The sequence below is a fragment of the Phyllostomus discolor genome, chromosome 2, assembly GCF_004126475.2.
Source record: "Phyllostomus discolor isolate MPI-MPIP mPhyDis1 chromosome 2, mPhyDis1.pri.v3, whole genome shotgun sequence".
Classification (NCBI taxonomy): Eukaryota; Metazoa; Chordata; class Mammalia; order Chiroptera; family Phyllostomidae; genus Phyllostomus; species Phyllostomus discolor.
In genome coordinates, this window is record NC_040904.2 from 1329221 (window position 1) to 1346751 (window position 17531).

At 64.8% G+C, this 17531-nt stretch overlaps 1 protein-coding gene across 2 annotated transcripts in view; it reads left to right on the forward strand.

The window, feature by feature from the left end:
- The window catches only part of HUNK (hormonally up-regulated Neu-associated kinase), a 58178-nt gene that overhangs the window by 6369 nt on the left and 34278 nt on the right, over positions 1–17531 (forward strand). For both annotated transcript variants that reach the window (XM_028503943.2, XM_036017401.1), the window contains one exon: positions 11916–12208. In XM_028503943.2, the coding sequence (XP_028359744.1) occupies positions 11916–12208 (293 nt within the window). The remainder of the gene's footprint in view (positions 1–11915; positions 12209–17531) is intronic.

A 17531-nucleotide genomic window follows, 5' to 3' on the forward strand; every position in this document is an offset into this window, starting at 1 on the left:
CCTGCACCAGGGCTCCCCCCCCCCCCCCCCCCCCCCCCCCCCCCCCCCCCCCGCACAGGCCAGCGTGCGTCTGTCCACACTCACGTGTAAATCCCGGGCGTAGAACGATGCACTTTCCAGGGAGCGTGCTGCTCGGTGTCCCCTTTCCCCAGCGTTACTTACGCCTGGAACGTCCTTCCCCCGAACTGGTGTGGGGCCCCTTCCTTCCTTCCTTCCTTCCTTCCTTCCTTCCTTCCTTCCAGTGACAACTGCCCAGCACTCCCTGGACGCGGGGTCCGCGATGACCGTCCCCGTCTCGTGCGTCGTGAGTCGTCCTGCTGGCCTGTCCCCTGTGCCAGCGCCCCCCCCACCCCCGCCCCGTGTGTGCCCGTCTCTGTGCTGCGTTCCCCTGGTCACGTGCTCGGCAGTCACGGGAGACCAGGGTCCATCCTGGCGCCCTCGCTGCGCCTTGGGTGCGCCCCTGAAGGCGTAGTAGCCTCTCCCAGTGGGTGAGGCCATGTTCTGAGGTCCCGGGGGTCGGGGCTCAGCAGAACCTGGATGTTTGGGCCCCTCTGACCCCCCCAAGTTAATATGTGAAACCTAATCCCCATGTGGTGGCTTTAGGAGGTGGGGCCTTTGGGAGGTCAGAGCCCTCGTGGGCGGGGCGAGTGGCCTCTGAGGGGCCCCCTCGCACTCCCCGGCCCCCGGTGCGGACACTGCGGGAAGGTGGCTGTGGAACTCTCACCAGACGCCGAGTCTCCCGCTGCAGACGGGGCTGCCCAGGCCCCGGAAGTGTGAGAGATACACTGCTGTTACTCCCCAGCTCCCCGGTCTGCGGTGTCGTGTGACAGCAGCTCGGATGCACGAAGACAAGACTCAAACACACGGGTTTGGGGGGAGGCCCCCCTGGGCTCATCCCTCACCCGACCCCCGGCGTGTACTTGTGTTGATTGTTTGTCTCCCGAGAGGCAGGGGCGGCAGCTCCGCCCCGGGGCCTGGAGTGGCCCCTGAAGCTGAGCAGGGGCTCAGCGGGACCGAAGGGGGCTCTGGGCTTCCCAGGGTGAGAGGGGACGGCCCTCGGGGGCCGTCTGGAAGTGCCTCTGCCTCCCCTGCAGCCCCTGGGGTGCCCGTGTGAGTGGTGGGGTTCAGTGGGCTGTGCACCGGTGCTCCTGGGGAGGACTGCCAGCCCCGACACCCGTGCCTCCTGCCGGCGTCAGAGTGACGGCCACCAGCCCGAGCAGAGAGTGTGTCGCCCGGCCAGGGGACGGTCACTGAGCCCTCGGTGCTCTCCGGGAAGCTGCACGGACGGCGCACGCGACAGGTGGGCGAGGTGGCTGTGTGCAAACATGCGCTTTTGTGGGTGTTCCCGCGGAGGTAAAGGGAGGCTTGGATCTGCCTCTTGGGCGACAGAGTTTTTGTAAGTTTTTGTAAGGCTCCTGGGCCAAAAGGCTGCTTTCGCCCAACCCTTGAGCCTCGACGACGCCTCACCTGCCCCCTAAGCCACTCCTGCCGCCCTCGTCCGCTGCCTGATGTGCCGCCTCCAGGCCCTCGGTCTCCTGGCCTCCATTCCGAGGCTCCCGTGCCGTGAAGGTCTCTCTGGCTCCCTGCCCACCCTGTGCCATGGTTCTCTGCGCGGCGCCCAGCAGCGGCCGTGGGCACAGCAGCCACAGGCGCCCAGTAGGCTCAGCGAGAGGGCCGGGGAAGGAGAGGGCGCGGCAGCAGCTGCCCGCGAGGGGCCCGGACCTCTCCGTGTACAGGTCCTCGGTCGGCCAGGCTCAGACTCCCAGCGACTCCTCCGTCTGCCCGGAGCAGGGCGGGGGCTCCGCGGCCTCTGGCGCCACCAGGGCCCGCGGGAAAGGACGGAGGGCCATGCCCTGCACTGCCCGTGGCGCTGTCACACCAACACGGGTGACTGACCTTCACGGACCTCGGACCGCCCTCGAGGCTCTGGCCTGGAGGCCTGGCTGCGGAGACCACAAGTCCTTGCGGGGCCTTTTGCTGTGGGTGCCGCGTCCCGACTTCACAGCTGAGGGCGACCGGCTGTCCCGGAGTGTCCCCGACTCTCCGAAGGGTAGCCCCAGGAGTGCAGCATTTGGGGGAGTCCTTCCGATAACAGCAATTCACCCAAGCAAACAGAGGGTTTGGAGTCTCGTTGGGGGTTTTCAAACAAAAGCGTGAGGTCAGGGGTCAGCGGCGACCACACGGAAGCCCAAAGCCCTGGGCGTGAGCGGGGCGCCAGGTGTGGGTGACAGTCGCCCCGGGTGCCTCCGGCTCCCTTTTCCTGCCCCTTCGCTCCAGCACTCGAGGCTCACTGTGGGCTCGGAGCCTCCCGTGGGGCCCGGGGCCCGTCTGTCTGCCAGTTCTCACGGCCTCCTCACTGTGAAGTGAGGAGGTGGAGCCGTGTGCATGTGCGTGTGCATGCCCCCCCAGTGCACGTGTGCACAGACAGTTGGCCCGTCAGCAACGCGGCGGTGGGGGGTGCCGACCCCCCGGCACAGTCAGAAATCCACACGCAGCTCCCGGCTGCCCCCAGACTTCCGCAGTCGGCCCTGGTCTCAAGGCCCCCCGTGTGCAGGCGGAGCCGGCCGCGCTGCGCGTGGACAACGGTGCCTTCTGCCTGCGGACGGGACTCGCGGAGCCCAGGGCCGACGGCCAGCAGCCCGCTGACGGCGACGAGCACGGGGTGCGAGTGTTACCCGTATCACGTGTTGTGTTCTCACAGCAGAGTAAGCGGAGAGAAGAAAAGGGCATTGAGAAAGTCACAGGGAAGAGAAAACACACCTACTGTGTGTACTGAAAAAGCCCCACATCCCGTGTGCATGGGCCGCCAGTCCACACCCGAGTTGTTCCAGGGGTAACCTCATGTGTGCACGCCCACAGATGTGTGTGCGTGTGCACACATGTACCCTGTCACACACACACACCAGGAAATGTGCCAGGCAGGACTTCTGGGGAGCAGACTCTCTCGAGGCAGGAAGCAGGGGCCTGGGGAGGCTGTGGCGGGCGGTCACTCCGGGTGGCGGAACCTCCCCTTCGTGCCGGGAGGAGAACCATCCCCGGGTGGGGAGCGGGGACTCTGGACGAGGTGGGGCAGCTGCCAGCGCCTGTCGGAGCCGCACACCCCTGACCTCACGTCCTCCTCCAGGAGGGGACGCAGGGACACAGATGGCTCCTCTCAGACACAGCCGCACCCCCAGTGCCGCTGGCTTGGCTCGCCCTGCAGACGGTCTGGAGCCAGGCCAGCTTCCGCGGCTCCGTTTGGGCTGGGGCCCCCGTGGCACTCAGAATGAGATCGTGCCGGGGACCGTGGGGACGCTTCTGGGAAGGCTGGCGTCCAGTCTGGGGCCAGAACCTTCCAGCAGTTTATCCGAGCTCCCCGTCTGCGAGAGCCGAGGGGCGGAGACGGGAGCTGTCGCCTTTGGCGACCCCCAGCCCGCTCTGCGGGGAGCCTGGGTGTCTGCGTGCGCCCTCCGGTCCAGGCCGGAATTCCGCCGGACCGGCCGTGACCGCGCCCTCCGCGGGGCGTTGACGCCTGGGAGCGCGGAGAAAACAAGGCCCGTGCCGCCGGGGGAGCGCCGCTCCGGGCCTCTAACAAGTTGTTCCCACAGGGCGACGTTTTGTTCCGGGAGGAACGTGTGTTTGTGAGCGGCCGCGGCAGTTTCAAGCCCAATTTGAGGTAACGAACTTGAATTTCCCTCTGGAGGGGACGGGCTGCCTGGCGGACGGGCTGCCACCTAATTCATTATGCGAGACATTTTCCCGTAGATCAACAGCGAGCTTCTTAGCATAGCGAGCCCGAGCCCGGGGAGCGAGCGAGTAACAAAGTTTCTTTCCAATAATCGGACTTAGATTCCGAAGGGGCACGTGTGTTCAAAAATAGATACAAATGATCGCATGTAAATCAGTGCTTTTCCCAGGTCAGCTATAACTATTGAAGACATTAAAATTTCAAGTACAAATATTTTAATTATTTACTTTAAAGTATAGATATGTTAAAGTAGAAATATTTTAACAATAAATCTTAAAGTCTTTGGACCAAGTGCTCGGTGGTTTAAAATCCTTGAAACCAAGTCCAGTGGCTGGTGTATTCCAGAGCCCTCGGAGTAACTAATCTCCCGGAATAAATCCCGGGCTGACATTTGTTAACTGCCGCACGCTCTTCTTGCACGCCCACTGACATCCGCTCTTTTCATTGTTAACTCTGCCACTCGCCACTTCGCTTTGCCAATTGCATTTCATTACCTACTCTCCTGTTTTTAAAAATTATCCTTTTTCTCCTGATTAATTAAGCATGATTTTTTTCCACCCCCGGCTCCTTGTGGAAAATAAATAGAAACACAAAGTAAAAACAAAAATCACGTGTAGGCACACACCCCAGCGATCATCCATCACCGATCACATTTCCGTGCGTGGGCTGGGTGTGTGAGACACAGATGTGCGTGTACACATGCCTGTCAGGCATGCGCCACGCACCGCCTGTCGCCGTGGCCCGTGGCCTCAGAGGATTATGATGGGGATGGAGATTCCCCATCGCCCCATGACCATGGAGCCGTCCCGACGTCCCCCAACACCTGGGACTCCCCTGTCTGTGGCGAGGCTGGTGCGGAAGAACCTCCCACACGGCCAGCACACAGTCACGTGCGGCACAGCATGCTGGACACTGACGATAAACGTCTCTGCTCCTGGTGTGTGATTTGCTACATTTTTATTATCTCAGAGTGGGCTCTTCCTGCTTATGAAACAGGTGTGCTGTGAGCAGCAGGCCGAGCCGCACCTGCAGGGGCCGCACACACGTCATGTTCACCGAGTTCACCGCGTCTCGGTCACCGCGTGTGCCCCTGTGTGGTGTCACGTGCTCGCAGCCCGGGGGTGGCCGGCTGCCCGCAGAGCCACGGGTGCGGCAGGCTGCCGCCCAGGTGTGTGTAAGGGCCTCCAGGGTTCCCGGGGCAGCCAACTCTCCGCCACCGCATTATCCAGAACGGATCTCCGCGTGAAGCGGTGGGGGCTGTGGGGCTGTTTCCGCCTTTGAAGTCGTGTGCTGCAAAGCCGAGGCTGCGACCTTCATATTGTAACCGTGCTTCCCCCATCCTAATGTATAGAGAGCATTCCCCCACGGCGTTAAATCGTCTTTAAATTTTGACTCTTGGTGATAAAAAGCATCCCATTGTTTGGAGTTCTTTATAATTTAAAAAACTAGTTCTTCCAGCTGGTCATTTGCCTTTGATTCCACTTTTGTCTTTGTTATTTTATTTTTGGAGGAGACCCGTAGAAATTGCATCTTTCGTCTAGTCCAACCAGTTTGTCTTTGCCCTCAGTTCCCTCTCACTTCTCAGGCTGCCGTGAGCCCGAGGGCCTGTCGTCGGTTCCGCTCTGTCAGCCAGTCCCGAGGCGGCAGCAGCGCCGTCTGCAGAAAACCGTCGTGAGGGGCGGGGACCCCTGACGTGGGTGTCCAGCCTGTTGCAGGGGGACGCGCCCTGACGGCCCCGGGCACTGCCGCGCCAGTGGCCACGGGCTTCCGTCCCGGCCGCCTTTCTGCTCCGCAGCCGCACAGCCTCCGGAAGGAGGCCAGACCCTTGAGGCTCCAGTTTCTGAATCTTTGACTAACGTGATGCAGCCACCTGACGGGACTGGATGGGAGTTGGACTATGTAGAGACGTGTGTGTGTTAGAAATACACACGTGTATATTGTATGTGTGTGTGTGAGAGAGAGAGAGAGAGATGTGTGAGAGAGAGAGAAGCACAGGGCCTGAGAACAGATTCAGTGCTGTGTCGGGGAGTGCGTGGCAGCTGGTGACCCCCGCCTGTCGCACTGTCACATCCGTGTCTGAAGGTCCGTGTCACTGAGCCTCTTTCAGACACGGAGGGGTGGACGCCCACCCCGCTCGCCGCGGGCGGTGCGGTTCCATGTTCGGGAGGAAGGGGAGGGGAGGGGGGGAGACACTGGCCACGCTCCCCCTCTGCAGCCAGCAGCCCCCGCAGGACGCAGGACGCAGGGCGGGAAGCCCACTGGACTGGTGTCTGCATTCCTTGCATTCCACGTCCTCCTCCCGGCCTCTGCCAGGGGCTTCCGGCAGCTTCCGCGGCCTGGGGCAGCGTCCTCTGTCCTCTGGCGGGGCTTCTCGCTGTTGCGGGCTTCTCTGCCCCCCGGCTTTTACTTCGTGCTCTTTCCAGGTGTTTCTGGGTCGCCTCCCATTCCTTGGATGGGGCCGTGGTGCTGGGAGGTGCCCTCCGGTCCTCCTGGTGTACCTGCCCCGGCGCCCGGCTCCTGCACCTGCAGGAAACCCCCTGAGCTGTGGGAGAGCGAGGGCGTCGGGGCATGGGGCCGGTGTGGCGTGGGGAGGTGCGCTGTGCGGCTTTGCTCCCCCCCCTCCCCCGAGTTTGGTTCGGTGCCCAGCTCTTCCCCACACTCCGAGTTTGCCGGCCTGAGGGGCTGCAGTTTCCTCATTTGCTGACGGGCTCTCGGCTGGAGGTCCCGTGACGTCCAGGGTGGGCTGAGGTCGCTCCAGGTGCCAGGACCGGGTCGGGGACTTTGTCTTGGACTGCTGCTGGCCGCATTTCTGCGTTTCCCGTTCGTACAGGTCCCCCCCGCGTCCCCAGAGCGACCCTAGTCTTGTCCCTGCTCAGCTGCGCTGGGCTGCCCAGCGTCCGGTGCTGTGAGAATGGACTGCTGATTGCGTCCTGCGGCCGCAGGCGGGGATGCTTCCTGAATTAGAGCCCGTTTTGGAGTTTAGAGTTTTAAATGTCACATTTTGAAGATGGCACGTCTCGTGCCTTTGCTGTGGGAGTGAGGGTGACCCAAGGCCGAGGTGGGGAGGGGAGAGGGGGAGCTCCGGACTCTCTCCCTCCCGCCCAGAAGACTCTACCCCGCCCTTGCGCCCTGTTTAAACGCTCGTTTCTCACCCTAGCGCCCCATGCTGGTGTGCTGGGGGGCGGGACTTCCCAGGTCTGACCAGTCCAGGGAGGAGGAGCATTGCCTTCACTCGGCGGTTGGAGATGGCCTGTGTTTCTTCTTTCGGACATTTATTGATTGTCTCCCTGACGCAGGGCGGCTGGCAGGGGCGTTTGCACAAGTCAGTGCAAGGAGCCTGCGTAGGCAGGCGGTTGGGGAAAAGGCGTCCCCTCTGGGGAGACCACAGGGTACAGGGCGCCCCTCTGGGCGTCCGAGGCTCCCTGGGGCACGGGAGGGCTCGCTGCCTTTGCTCCAGGGCACACAGGCGGGCAGGTCCAGGGGGCCCAGGTTTCTGTCCCAAACGTTCTCCCCCGCAGTGGAGGGTTTTGTGTAAGGCAGGCACCGAAGGCGCTGTGAATGGGGGCAAGAGCCAGATCTGCCCCGAGCCGGGACCCCCCCCCCCACAGGACTCACCGCGTGGCAGTGAGAGCGTTCCCTGGAATGAGACACGCGGGGTTCTAGGGCTTTAGGGGGCCTCGGGGAGACGTCGGCCGCTCCGCCCCGGGGGCCCTCTGCAGGGGTCCGCATCTCGGCTTTGCCCTGTCGGAGAGACGAGGAGACGGAGGAGGAGGGAGGGAGAGGAGTTCGGCCAGGCCCTGCCCGCGGCCCCCACCGCCCTGGACACACAGAGAAGGGGGTCTGGGGACGCACCCTGCCCTGGAGCCTCGGGACCCGTGACCCTGCTGAGTCCCGAGTCACCACTGGAACCGGCAGCGGCCCCGGGCTCCGGCTTCCTGTGTGCCAAGGGTTGGAGTGACCATCAGCTGCTCCCCTGTTCCCCGCCCCCCGCAAGTTGGAAGAGAAAAATCCCCCCAGGGCTGATTGCTCCTCCCCCCAGCCCTCCCTTGTCTGGGTGGACAGCGTGACAGTTTAATTAGGGGCCGGTGACAGCCACGGGCACGTGGAGACGTGAAAATCGAGAGCCTTCGTTGAACAGACTTTCCCTTCTCTCTCTTTGTTCTCTTCTCCCCGGGAAAGGAGCAGGTGGTTTGGGTTTCTCCCGTGTGACCCGAGCGCTCACGCGTCCCTGGGTGACGGAGGGGGATTTCAGGTCGGGGACGGTGACTCGGGACCCCACACCCGCAGCCGGGCGGGCCGTGCCGCGTGGTCAGTCTCAACTGTGTCGCCGTTCAAGGAAGGCGGGAGACCAGACGGGCGCTGAACGGCCGCCTTGGGTGGTACACGCGACTCTGTTCCAGGCTCTGTGGTAAAGTCACACCGGCACCAAGGGCGTGGCCCGGCCGCCTCAGGCACCCACGGGTGTGTGGGGTATGTGCGGTGGCTGGGCCAGATGCTTGGTGCACCCTCGTCCAGTACAGTTTTACGGGTGATTTCTCTCCTGACGCGTAGTAACAGGGGCCTTCAGGTGCGGGTGTCTTCCCACCAGGCTGGTCTCCATGACTGGGACCCACAGCCGGGGGCCTGCGTCCCGGTCCCTGGGGTGGATAGGGTGCCGGCCCCTCCCTGCAGGGCAGCCCATCCCACCCCTCCTCCCCTCACCCCTGCAGCTGCCCCCGAGGCTCCTTAGAGCTGCTTCTTTGGTTTTTGTCCTTTTCTTTCCTGCCGGCTTAGCTGTTTAAAAGTTAGTTCACTGGTTTTATCGTTGTTTTGGCGGGAGTGGGGGTGGGGGCGGAGAGGAGGGTGGGGCTGCCGCCTTGTCTGAAATGCGGTTCCTTCACCGGACGGAAGTGGGGGAGCCGAGGGGGAGCCGCGTGCCCTCACCGTGTGCTCGCTCGCGGCTCCGCAGGGAGGCCCGCGGCAGCCTCTGTGGAGTTCTGGGGCTGGCGGCTCGTCTGGGGCCGTGGACGAGCCGGAGTCTTTGTTTCTCGGGCCTGTCACCATGCCATCGTCCCTTTTCTTGGTCTCGGAGGGTGGCAACGCGCAGGCTGCCGGCCCCCTGGCCCCCCCCCCCTCAGCCCGCTCAGGACAGCTCGGGGGGGGGGGGGGGTTCCGGTCCGGTCCCCGCCCTCGGTCCTGGGCGAGGACATGCGGTTCGCTTCTCCTCCTGAAGACCCCCGACTGAGGCAGCCTGTCTTCTCCGTGGGAGCCCCCCTGGCCCCGAGTCAGGCGGCAGGCAGACCTCTGGTTGCTGCGGGGTTGGCGGGGCGCACGCACCTGCTGTGTCCTCGCCCTGCGGCTATGGGCCTGGCAGCGCCTACTGCCGGGCTCAGAGCAGCGGGAGCTCGCTGTCTCGCGGCTCTGTCGGCCGGAGCCCGCAACGTCCTTCGCTAGACCGACTTCAGGAGACGGCAGGCCTGTGCTCCCTCCGAGGTGCTAGGGGACCTCGGCCCTCGGCCGCTCCTGGCTTCCGGGGGCCGTGGTGGTCCTTGGCTAGGGGCTGTCGCCGCCACCTCTGTCCCCTTCCTCCCCCGTTGCCCGCTGGTGCGAAGTGTGCCACGCCTGTTTAACAGGGACGCTGGAGAGGATGTGGAGGGCCCCCTGGCCGACGCCGGCCACTCTCCCCTCTCTTTCCAAAGAAGGTCCCACCCGCGCGCTCCGGGGACGGGGGCGTCACGTCTCTGGGTGGCCGTTGCACGACCTGCTGCGGGCAGTTCAGAGCCCAGTGAGTGACCCTAACGGTAACAATCACGTGCTCTGCTCCGAGAGGCGGGTCCCGCTGCTGCTGCCGGGGTTCGCTCTCGTTTCGTCCTTCGATGCCAAAGGGCGTGAGTTTGAAACCGCGACACAGACGAAGCCGAAGGCAGACTCTGATCCTGCTGTGTAACCCCCCCACGTCCCCCCGAAAGACGACGGGTGCGAGTGAGTGTGAGCGTGTGTGGGAGTGCACGTGTGTGTGTGTGTGTGTGAGTGTGTGTGGGAGTACACCTGTGTGTGTGGGAGTGTGTGTGGGAGTACACGTGTGTGAGTGTGGGAGTACACGTGTGTGTGTGTGTGAGCGTGTGCACGGTCTCAAACAAGTACAGGTTTTACGGCTGTTCGTCCAGCATCTGTTGAACTGGTTGGGGCCGCACTGCGGCTGGGATGCTCCGTCCCTCCCTCTTGCAGGGGGACAGCAGCCGCGTCCGGCTGACCGGGGGACAGTGTGGCCCCTGCTCGTCTGGTCCTGTTGGCTGGTTGTCCCCCTTGTGTCCCCCCCCGGCGTCCTGTCTATGGGTCAAGGGGCCTGAGCATCCCCAGGAAGGGAGCAAAGGTGGCCCAGGTGCCCCCAGTCGGAAGAGAAACGCTTCCAGGATGTGGTGTGCAGTGGCGGGGGGTCGAGTGAGAGCTGCCCAGTGTGGAGGCTGCCCAGGCTCTCACCGCGCACACGCAGGCCTGCACCTCGGCGAGGGCTGCTCGCTGGACACACTGGGGTCACCCTGCACCTGGTCACCCTGCAGCTGGTGTGTGAATGTGTCTCACCGTCAGGCCGTGCGACAGGACCCAGTACATACGTGTTCCGTGTCGCTCCTGTCTCAGTGAAAACGGGACTGTTCGCCCGAGGAGACAGCAGGTCCCATGTCTGTAGCCGGTTTTGCTCCTGTGGTAAGAGACACCGTCCAGTGCTCGCTCCCTCGGTCGCCTGTCGGTCGCTCACGCCCACAGAGGCCCGTGCGTGGCGGAGGGGAGCTGGCCCTGGAGTCGAGGGGGCCAGTGGTTTAAACAGTGCCTGAGATGGAGCGTTGGAGCATGAGGTGGGGACGTAAGGCGGGCAGTTAAGGGGACCCTCTGTAGTGGGGAGGTGGGACTCGAGTTGGTGTCTGAGGGCCTGGGGGCCTTTCTTTGAGTGAGGGTGGGGGTGACGGGGGTGCATGGGGGAGAGACTTGGTGGGTCCCAGGGCTGCTGGGTGAGCCGGGCAAGAGCTGGGTGGAGCTGTGGGGACCTGGGGTCTCGACGGCGAGTGTAGAGAGAGGGCCAGGGGTCAAGGTGAGTGTCGGGGACGCACGCCGCTGATGTCACGGTCCCCGCTAGTGGCGGCCGGACTTTCATTCTTCCGTCACAAACCCGAGTCACGAAAGTGGCGTTTGCGTGTCTCTCTGCAAACGGGTCTGTGTGTGTGCACCAGCTGTTTACCGGTCACTCAACCCTGACCTGCGTCAACATCTGTGTCGGCCATGGAGAGCATCACGGAACCGTCGCCAGTGAGTGTGCTCCCACGGGAAGGACGTCTGCAGGAGCGGGGAGGCCGCCGTTCCAACCTGCGCCCGGGCGCCCGGGCCGCTGGGCAGCGGGCGGGCACACGCCCCGCGGGCGGCCGAGTCTCACGGAGAGGCGTGGTGTCCGGGTTCTGGGGGGCCCGGCCCCAGGGGAGCCCGGCCAGAGGCATCCGGAGCAGGGAGGGGGACAGGCGAGGGAGGCCGTCAGCAGACAGGGTCCCCAGGGCGTCCGTGGCTGGTAGGGGCTGGAGGGTGCACGCGTGTGACACATCGACTCTGGGGAGGTGACGCAGGAGGAGTGCCCTGTGTGTTGTGGAGGTGAGGCCTGGGAGCAGCTGCAGGTTGGGGCCTGACCTGATCTCCTGGGGGGACACCTGAGCACTGGAGGCGGGCGGCCTGGTCCGGGGGCTGGCGCCAGGTGTAAGGGCTGCTGTGCCACCTCCTCGCTGGGCCCTGCACCCCGAGGCACCCCACCCGCGGCCTCACAGGGCAGGCGGGGCAGCGTTGGCTGGTGCAGAAGCGGTGGCCGGGGGCACCCACCCTGGAGGGAGGGAGGACAGCCAGGCCTGAGGGGTGGGGAGAGGCCCTTGGCCGGGGAGATCTTGGTGTTTCACCCCTGGAGACCCCAGTGGGACACTGTCCCCCCCCCCCCCCCCCCGCAGACCACCTTCCAAGTCGCCTCAGAACATTTCCCTCCCTCCTTCCTCAATTACTGTGCCTTCCGGTCCTTGCGGGGCTTACACTGCACGCTCTGTCCCTTGAGGTGTCTTGGGTCTCGCGTCTCTCCCGGTGCAGGGGGCAGCCGTGTGCTCTCCTCAGTCCTTGCGCAGGGTCAGGGGAGGACCGTTGCCTGCGGGGACTGACCACGGCCCTGTTCTCGCTGTCCCCCCAGGTGGCCATAAAAGTCATCGACAAGAAGCGAGCCAGGAAGGACACGTACGTCACCAAGAACCTGCGGCGGGAGGGGCAGATCCAGCAGATGATCCGCCACCCGAACATCGCCCAGCTGCTGGACATCCTGGAGACGGAGAACAGCTACTACCTGGTGCTGGAGCTGTGCCCCGGGGGCAGCCTCATGCACAGGATCTACGAGAAGCAGCGGCTGGAGGAGCCCGAGGCCCGCCGATATGTCCGGCAGCTGGTGTCCGCCGTGGAGCACCTGCACCGGGCCGGGGTCGTCCACCGGTGAGCGCTGACCCAATTTGGGGGGGTTTTCATCACCCTGAAAAGAAACCCACTCGCCCCCCTGCCCCCGATCCCGACTCCCGCACGTCCCGGGCGGCCACGCCGCTCCCGTCTGTCGCTGTGGACCGGCGTGTCCGGGACGCTTCCTCTGGGCGGGAAGGCACAGCTGTGGCCTTCGGCGACCGGCTGCCTTCCCCCAGGGCCGTGCCCCCCGGGTCCCGCCGCGGCGGGGCAGGTGCCGAGCGCCCGCCCCTCCTGGTTACGGCCGAGGGACCTTGAGCGCCGCAGCCGCGCCGTCCACCCTCAGCGGCGGCCGTGCGGCTGGCCCACCCTTCGCTGTCGCGCCTGAGCTGCTGCCATGCTCGTGTGCGTTCTCCCTGCTCTGGGGAACCGTGAGGTCACCGGCAGCCCTGTGTTTGACCTTACGCGGAAACACGTGGCTTTAAACAAAACAGCTTCCAAGGGTGCCCTTGTCGGTGGGGAGCCGTTCGCGCACAGTGTGCTTGGCCGGGGGAGGGGCTGCAGGTCTTTAAGTCCCGGGCTGGCCGGCGTTCCGGCTGGGGGCAGACATTCCTTCCTGGGGTGGGGGGGCACACAGTGGGGCGGCCCCCCCCCCCCCCCGCCCCTGCAGCCAGCCTGGGCCTTGGGGCGCCCTCCAGGCCTTGGCCGTTTCCTCCCCGAGCCAGAGAGCCTCTCCAAGCCCCTATTTTTAGTCCCGCGCCGGCGTCACGACATCACGCGTCGTTAGGACTCTCTGAGTTTAGACCAGCAGGGAAGGGAACATTGAGAAATTTTGAGTGAATAACGCTATTTTTGGCTCTTTCCGACAATTCCCTGCACTGCCCGTCACGTCCTGGCTCTGCCCTCGCTGTTGGGGGAGGGGCGGCCGCCCGAGTGCCAGGTGCGTGTCTGTGGACGAGGACGACACCCCCGACGCCGTCCGGTGAGTCGGCGGGGGCCCGGCTCCCCCGGCCACAGCAGAGGGCAGGTCCGCGGGCCCCGGGTGTCAGGACGGGGTTCGTGTGCCCAGCTCTGGGGACTGCGAGGACAACAGGGGAGACGCCCATGACAGCCGTGCCGGGGTCTCTCCGGAAGGACACTCCCCACGGCCCGGTGATGGGATCTTCGGGAACCCGGCCCTCTCCCTGCCGCCGCCGCCTCGGGGGGAAAGGAAGGGGCTGGGGGATGCTGGACGGCGAGGACGGGATGCTGTTTCTCCCTCCGAGCCCCGGCTCGCGCTGCCCCCCTCCTCGGAGACGCATCCGTGAGCCGGTGGGGCCAAGGCGCCGGGGCTGGAGAGTCGGGGAAGGCGGGGAGCACGGGGCTCGTGGGCCCACGTTCCCTGGCGTGACGGGCTCTGGGTCCTCGGGGTGCAGGCTGCCGCCTGTCTGGCGTGTCGTCACCATCGACACCTCAGGGGAGCCGTCTCTCCTGGGACGTTACAGCTACACGCCCGACTTTCCACCCAGACCTGGGTCGGTGTCATTTGAAGGTCCGCCTTCAACAATCTTGTAAAAAAAGGAACTGAACCCGCGTAGAGCGGATTTCCTTTGCTGGCGGGGAGAGCTGCCTCCCGCACCCGACCGGCCATGAGGTTGGCGTCTTGTGTGCGACAGGCCGTGGGCGACTCCGGCAGCGGCACGGCGGTGTGGGCCCCGCATCTCGTCCCAGCATCGGCGGAGACCCTCCCGCGGTTACACTCTGACGAGTTTTTTCTTTTTCTCCAACGAGCTCCGCCAGCAGGCGCCAAAATCTGATGATTGTCATGTTGCCCACCGAGCTCGAGCCCCACATCCGTGAGCGCCGCCTCTGCTCACGCTGCTGGTCTGGGGTCGTCCGAGTGTGCAAACTGACAGATCCCACCCAACCACGCTGCACGGGCGGACCTCGAGGGGCGGCACGGTGCCGCCCTCCCTGAGCGGGGAGAGACCAGCCGGCCGCAGGGCAGAGGCGTGTGACCCTCGGGGGTGGAGCGCACCTGCCCTGGGCGTGACCTTGTTTGTCCACGGACACGGGCACGGGCCCACGTGTGCTGGGGGCGGGGGGAAATGCCGGGAAGAGGGGGCCCTGCTTTGCTCTGTGGGTCTGACGAGGAGCAGGCACAACCCAGACCCTTCTGGAACGAAGCGGTTCTTCCAGCTTTTCGGTTTTCCTGGAGCGGGGAGGGCGGGGCGGGCAGGTGGGCGGGGAGTTTGGGGGCGGGGCCTCGGGCTCGCCGCCAGCCCGGTGGCGGGGGGCGGGGGGGGGGGGGCACACTCTGGGATGAGTTGCGTGAGGAGGGGAAATTGATCGAGTGTAGCCACGTCCAAGCCAGCGTGGGGGTGGCAGCTTTCTGGTGGTTGGTGCCACGTACTTCCTGGAATGTTCCATGTTTCCTGGAATTTTGAGGGCATTTTCTTCTTTGGCTTGGTACCGATTTGTTTATTTTTCAGGTCACAGTGGGGAGAACGGCCTTTTTTTGGTGATGAATAGCTCTTTCGTTGTGTAAATGTTGCAGGGACCCAATTAGGCTCTCCTTTTGAACACGTAAAATTGGTGCACGTTTAACATTTTTGTGTGTGCGTTTTACCAAGTTGCCGCGTTGCAAATGAGTGGACGATTAAAAGTCATTTGGTTTCAATACGGAGCTTTTGACGATAAACCCGAAGCCCTCACACCCTCGTTCGGGGGAGACGCTGCCTGGGGAGCCGTGTGCTCTTGTGGACGCTGTGTCCTGGCTGTGTGCCTGAAGTCCGTCCTGCGGCCGCGTCCACGGGCAGAGCGTCCTCCTGCAGGCCGGAGCCGTGCGGGCCGGTCCAGCCCTCCCTCAGCTCTCACTTGAGAGCTGACGCCCCAGCACCGTGTGCTTGTCACCAGATTCGTCCCCCCACTGAGTCCTTCCGGAACCTCCCGCTGGACCTGGGTGAGGACCCGTCACCGGATCGTGGCCGTCCAGCCTGGCGTGGCCCCGGACACGGGGCCACACGCGCTCTCACTTCCTGCGGCGGGCGGCCCTGCAGACAAACCCTCTCTTGAGGCCCTCGGTCAAGGGAGAGTCCGGAGCTCCGACCGAGTCTCGGGTGACTGGGGGGAGGGCAGTCAGCGGCTGGTCGGCGGGAGAGGGCCTGCTGCAGAGCTGCCCTCCGGCCGTCCCCGGGGGGCAGGGGTTCCATTCGGCTTCTCCACGTGGGTCTCCACTGGCTCCACCCCTCCCCCAGGCTCCCTCTGGCCTTCTGCCCCCCTGAACCCCGAGGCCCCCACTGTCCTGTTACATCACTCAGCTCCCCCTTCATGTCAGGGCGGCCCTGAGGGGCTCTCCAGGCTCCCTCTTGAGTTTCTGCCCCTCAGCCCAGGCCTCGGGTGTGTTAGAGCCCGACCTTCGACCTCTGCTGGCCTTGGCCGGGCCTGGGAGAAACTCCTTCATCCCCTCCCAGTGCTCAGGCCAGGTGTGAGCACCCTCACACACGTGCGGGTGTGCACTCCACACACACCCCTGTCCCCGGAGCTGTACTCACACCCGTGCACACACACACCCATGCCTCCCACGGGTGCATGCATGCCCCCGACACACACACACATGAACATGTTCACACGTGCAGTGTGCACCCACAGACCCACATGTGCTCACGCTCGTTGCACCCGTGCACCGGCACACATGCATGCACACACGCACGCACACACACATGCATGCCCCTTCACCCTGGCAGGCTCCCGTCTGCCCCTCCGCTCTGCAGGGCCCCCACCGGGACCACTGTGCTTGCTTTGGCCGCGGGGCCCTCCTCTCCCGGGGGAGCTCGTTGTGGCCGGCCTCCGGCCCTCGGCGACTGGTCGCCGTCCTCGTCCTCGTCCTCGTCCTCGCAGACACACCAGGAGAGCCCGGGTGGGTGGGGGGCGGGGGGGCGCTCGGCAGCTTGGATGGAGGTGAGCCTGTGCGGATGAGGCTGGCCTGCTGGGGCCTGCTCTTCTGAAACCGCTCAGCACGAGGGGGGCTGGGGAGTCGGGCTGTCCACTTGGGCTCGCCCCCACCTCCGGCACCCCCACCCTGCCCCCGAGCACAGGCGAGAACCAGCCCACTGCCCATTGGCTGAGGGCCTTGGGGGAGCCCCGAGGTGCAGCTCCCTCCTGAGAGGGGCGGCGCCTCCATTCCCCCCCACCCCCGGGCTCCCTGTTCCCAGCAGTTTCCCAGACTGCTGCCCCCCCCCCCCCCCCCCCGCCATGAACCCGACCCACCGCCCCCTACCACGGGGGGTGCCCGGCCCCTTCCTCCCGAGTTCTGACACCTCTTGCCAGCCCCTTGGCCAAGAAAAACCTGTTTCCCTCCGTCCAGGGGCCCTTCCTCCCACTTTCCTGCTGTTCCCGGCCGCTGATTCACCCCGAGCTTCTGGTCCGCCTGCCGGAGGGAGGAACGGCCCCTTCCTCTCTCTCCCCGTCCCCGAGGGACTGGTCGGATCAGGGGCATTAGTGAGAAATGGGCCTCACCTCCCTCACCCTTCCTGCCCAGCCGGAGGTGGGACACTGCCCAGGGCCAGTGCTTTGCTCTGAGGGATGGCGCTCCCTCTCCCACGGCCCACCGTGGTGGGAGGCCTGCAGGTCTTCTTAAAGGTGCACTACAACACATTCACGGTGAAACCTTCCGAATAAATTCATCTTCCCCATCATCCCCGAGGCGCCTCTCCATTCGGTGGCCTCTGGGGTCCGTCTCAGCCTCTTCGGTCACTGCCACGGGGCCGGGCCGCGGGGCAGGGGGGCCCGAGGTGCTGAGGGGCTGGCGGTAAATTCCAGGCGGTGGGGAGGCCCTGCCGAGAACGTCCTGCGAGAGGCGTGTGGCTGTGGCCGTGCGGTTCCTGGTGGTCAGCCCGTGGGACAAGGAGAGATGCTCAGTCTACTTTTAAAAAGTGAACAGGCTGTATCTTCAGGACGGTTTTAGTTTTGGTGCGGAAGCCGCAAGAGCCCCCGTCCTTCCCCGCCCCCTCTGCATCGGTTTCCCTGTTTTTAACATGTGGAAGAGTGTGGTTCACGCGTGACCGTCGACGAGCCGACCCTGGGAAGAGGTCAGGACTAGGGCCCCTGCGTTGCGTCGGGCTCGCCAGGGGACGGGCGCAGCGGGGTGCTCTGAGTTGTGATTTCTGTAGGTTTTGACAAGTCACGGTGCCACGTGGCTGCCACTACTGCGGCGTCGTAGGGGCTGATTCCACCCGCCCGAGAAGAAGGAGCCCCGCCCCTCCCCCTCCCTCCTCCCGGAACCTCTGGCAGCCGCTGACCTTTTTCACTGTCTGTAGTTCTGCCTTTTCTAGAAGGTCACGTGCTTGGAACCGTACAGTCTGCCATCTCTTCAGAGACCGCC